At 59.8% G+C, this 4,101-nt stretch overlaps 1 protein-coding gene across 1 annotated transcript; it reads left to right on the forward strand.

Moving 5' to 3' along the window:
* Positions 1-237: 237 nt before the first annotated feature.
* Positions 238-3,271, forward strand: LOC136367770 (sulfate transporter-like). The gene is given in 3 exon segments (XM_066329567.1): positions 238-293; positions 295-949; positions 1,672-3,271. Coding segments are annotated over 3 exon segments (2,262 nt in total). The 3' UTR covers positions 3,223-3,271.
* Positions 3,272-4,101: the final 830 nt, after the last annotated feature.

The raw sequence follows: 4,101 nt of genomic DNA on the forward strand, positions 1-4,101 counted from the left end.
CATCTATCTAATCTATCATCTATCTGTCCATCTGTCTAATCTATCATCTATCTGTCCATCTTATCTATCTATCTAATCTATCATCTATCAATTATCTGATCTATCTATCTAATATATTTATCAAATCTATCTTTCCATCCATCCATCTGTCCATGCCACGAGCCCTGGAGCTGAGCAAAGCCCCTCATGCTCCTGTCTGCTTTGCCAGGGGGGACAAAACTGACCTTGCAGGGAGGGATGGGTGTTTGTGCTGCAGGTGCTCCAGGGGAGGGTGGGATGCAGCTCCCAGGAGCTCTCTCCCCAAGGATGCTCCCAGCAGAACCCTCACGCCTGCCTGCTCTCCTGCCTTAGCTCCCCTGGGGCCATGGAGGACATGTCCAGCCAGGAGCCAGCACCCAGCAAAGACACCCTCAGGCCGCAGGAGACTCCTCAGACTTTTATCAGCTTGGAGGAACAGGAGCCCACAGGCTGCAGCAGCAGGGAGTTCATCCTGGAGAAAGCCAGAGCTGCCTGCAGGAGCAGCCCCCTGTCCCTGCGCCGCCTGCTCCCGGTGCTGGAGTGGCTGCCCCAGTACAGCCCCAGGACACAGCTCCTGGGGGACGTGGTCTCAGGGCTCCTGGTGGGCATTGTGGCCATCCCCCAGTCCATCTCCTACTCCCTGCTGGCCAACCAGGACCCCATCTACGGCATCTACACCAACTTCTTCTGCAACATCATCTACGCGGCCGCGGCCACGTCGCGCCACGTCAGCGTGGGCTCCTTCGGGGTGCTGTGCCTCATGGTGGGGCAGTCGGTGACACGTCACCTGCAGCTGGCAGGCTATGGGGACAGCAGCACTGCCCTCGGGGACAACTCCAGCTCCCCCTGGAACGGGACAGAGGCCTGTGACAGGAGCTGCTACGCCATCACCGTGGCCTTGTCCTTGAGCTTTCTGGTTGGGCTTTACCAGGTACGAATGTTCACTCTTGTGCTGTTTCCTCCTGGGAGTTTTCTCCGAGTTCCTGATCTCTGACTCTTGGTTCAGGCTTCAGAGTCCCAAGAAACATTTCTAGAGCCTTTCACTCTTGAGTGTTTGTGAGCGCAGATTGAGTCTTTGTGAGTGGTTTTAGGAGTGTGAACACAGCTGAATGGGGGTTGTGCCCTCCATGGGATGGGCAGGTCCTTGGATGTGACTGAAACATCCTCAGGATCAGAGGCACCAAGAGAAGAGAAGGATCTGTGAACCACCTTCCCACCACCTGAGTCCTGCAGCTCAGAGCAGGTCAGGGGCTGACAAGGACCACCCTCACTGTCCCCACTGCCTGGGCCGAGCTGTCACTGAGCAAGTCCAGGCTTTTCGGCTGAGACAACTAAAACTGAGCTGGGTGATGCCCAGAGCTGCTCTGATGGGGCTGCCTGGGAGGAGGTAGGGGAGCTGCAGAGCTGCAGGGACCTCGTAGGCTTTTTTGTGTGGCATCCCCAGCCACAGGGAAGTGTTAAAAGTAGTGTTTAACAGTGTTTAACGCTGTTCAAGCGTTAAACTATCTCTAGTTTTCTATCCCCCAGATTAACCCCTGAAGACATATTCAGGAATGTTCAGCACATCCACAGAGGGAGCTGCTGAAGTGGCAGCAAAGTGACATAAACAGCCCTTCTCACCCCTGCTAAAGCCGTGCCTGGTTTGCTTTTCAGATCCTGATGGGGGTTTTACAGATGGGCTTCGTGGCTGTCTACCTGTCAGAGCCTCTCCTGGGCGGCTTCGTGACTGGCTCCAGCCTCACCATCATCACCTCGCAGATGAAATATCTGCTGGGCCTGAACATCCCTCGTCACGAGGGCGTGGGCTCCTTCGTCCTCACCTGGGTGGACCTTTTCAGGCACATCCACAACACCAACATCTGCGACCTGCTGACCAGCCTGGTGGCTTTGGCCATCATAGTGCCCGTCAAGGAGCTCAACGAGCGCTACAAGGAGAGGATGAAGGCCCCATTCCCCATCGAGCTGCTGGTGGTCATCGTGGCCACCGTCATCTCCCACTACTTCGACTTCCAGCAGCGCTTCGAGGTGGCCGTGTGCGGGCACATCCCCACGGGCTTCAGGAAGCCCACGGTGCCAGACTTCAGCCTGTTCCCCAGCCTGGCCCTGGACGCCGTGCCCATCGCTGTCATCGGCTTCGCCACGACCGTGTCCCTGGCGGAAATCTTCGGCAAGAAGCACGGCTACGCCGTCAGCGCCAACCAGGAGATGGTGGCCATCGGCCTGTGCAACCTCATCCCTTCCTTCTTCTACTGCTTCGCCAGCTCTGCTGCCCTCACCAAGACCCTGCTGAAGGAGTCCACGGGCAGCCAGACCCAGGTGTCGGGGCTGGTCACCTCGCTGGTGCTGCTGCTGGTGCTGCTGTGGATCTCCCCGCTCTTCTATTCTCTCCAGACCTCCATCCTGGGGGTGGTGACCATCGTCAACCTGCGGGGCGGCCTCAGGAAGTTCCGTGACACGCCCAGGATGTGGCGGCTCAGCAAGCTGGACACGGTGGTGTGGTGGGCCACCATGCTGTGCTCCACCTTGGTCACCACGGAGCTCGGGCTGCTGGCGGGCGTCTGCTTGGCCCTGCTCTGCGTCGTGTTCCGCACGCAGAGACCACGGGCCACGCTGCTGGGCAAGGTCAGCCACAGGGAGGTCTACGAGGACCAGGCCGCCTACAAACAGCTCGGCGCCATCGCCCACGTCAAGATCTTCCGCTTCGAGTGCTCCCTCTACTACGCCAACAAGGATTATTTCAAGGCGGCGCTGTACCAGAAAACCGGGCTCAATCCCGTGCTGCTGGCTGCCAGGACAAACAGGGAGCAGGGCAGCAGCAGGGGCTGCCTCAGGCAGGCCAGGAGCAGGGCACAGAAGGCTGCAGAAGATGCCCGTCCCCACCACACAGACACGCACACGCTGATCCTGGACTGCGGGGCCATGCAGTTCATAGACACCGCGGGGCTCGCTGTGCTCAAGGAGACACACCACGACTATAAAGAGGTCGGGGTCCAGGTGCTCCTGGCCAACTGCAACCCGTCCATCCGCCAGCGGCTGCGGGATGGAGGCTGGGCTGGCCAAGCGGGCGGCCCCGGGGGCCAGCTGGCCTTCCACTGCATCCACGATGCCGTGCAGTTCGCCGAGCGCTGGCAGCGGGGACAAAGCCGGGACAAGCAGGCTGCTGTCCCGGAGCCCGAGGACGGGAACTTCCAGGTGTCCTTGTAGCGCTGCGTGTGCCAGGAGAGGCTTCCAGCGGGGATGGGCTGCGGAGAAGGGTCGGTGTTTGTGCCGTGACAGCGGCTGGGAGGGGGCAGAGGGGCTGGGAGGGGTTTGGGGAGGGGATTTAGGAGGGGTTTTGGGGAGTTTTGAGCTGGGATCCATCCCGAGGACGGGCGGGCTGCGGAGCTGCACCTGCCCCGTGTGGCCGCTGGGGAGCGCCGGTGAGCCGCGAGCGGGGCCGGGAATTCGGGAAGGGACCCAAAATTCATCCCATCCCACCCCGGGGACCCCAAACTCACCCCATCCCACCCCAGGGACCCCAAAACTCATCCCATCCCACCCCGGGGACCCCAAACTCATCCCATCCCACCTCTGCCATGGACAGGGACCCCAAATTTATCCCATCCCACCCCAGGGACCCCAAACTCATCCCATCCCACCCCTGCCATTGCAGGGACCCCAAACTCACCCCATCCCACCCCAGGGACCCCAAACTCATCCCATCCCACCTCTGCCATGGACAGGGACCCCAAATTTATCCCATCCCATCCCAGGGACGCCAAACTCATCCCATCCCACCCCTGCCATTGCAGGGACCCAAAATTCATCCCATCCCACCCCAGGGACCCCAAACTCATCCCATCCCATTCCAGAGACCCCAAACTCATCCCATCCCACCCCTGCCATTGCAGGGACCCCAAATTTATCCCATCCCAGCTCTGCCATGGACACGGACCCCAAACTCATCCCATTCCCACCCCCTAAAGAAATCCTGCTGTTGGGAACTGAGGTTTGGAAGCCCAGGGACAGGACGCTGCTGTAAATAAAGTGTGTGGGAAAGGAATCCTGTGGCTGTGCTCAGGAAAATGCCTTTTTCTGTGCTGA

This window comes from Sylvia atricapilla, chromosome 14 (assembly GCF_009819655.1).
Source record: "Sylvia atricapilla isolate bSylAtr1 chromosome 14, bSylAtr1.pri, whole genome shotgun sequence".
In the NCBI taxonomy this organism is placed as follows: domain Eukaryota; kingdom Metazoa; phylum Chordata; class Aves; order Passeriformes; family Sylviidae; genus Sylvia; species Sylvia atricapilla.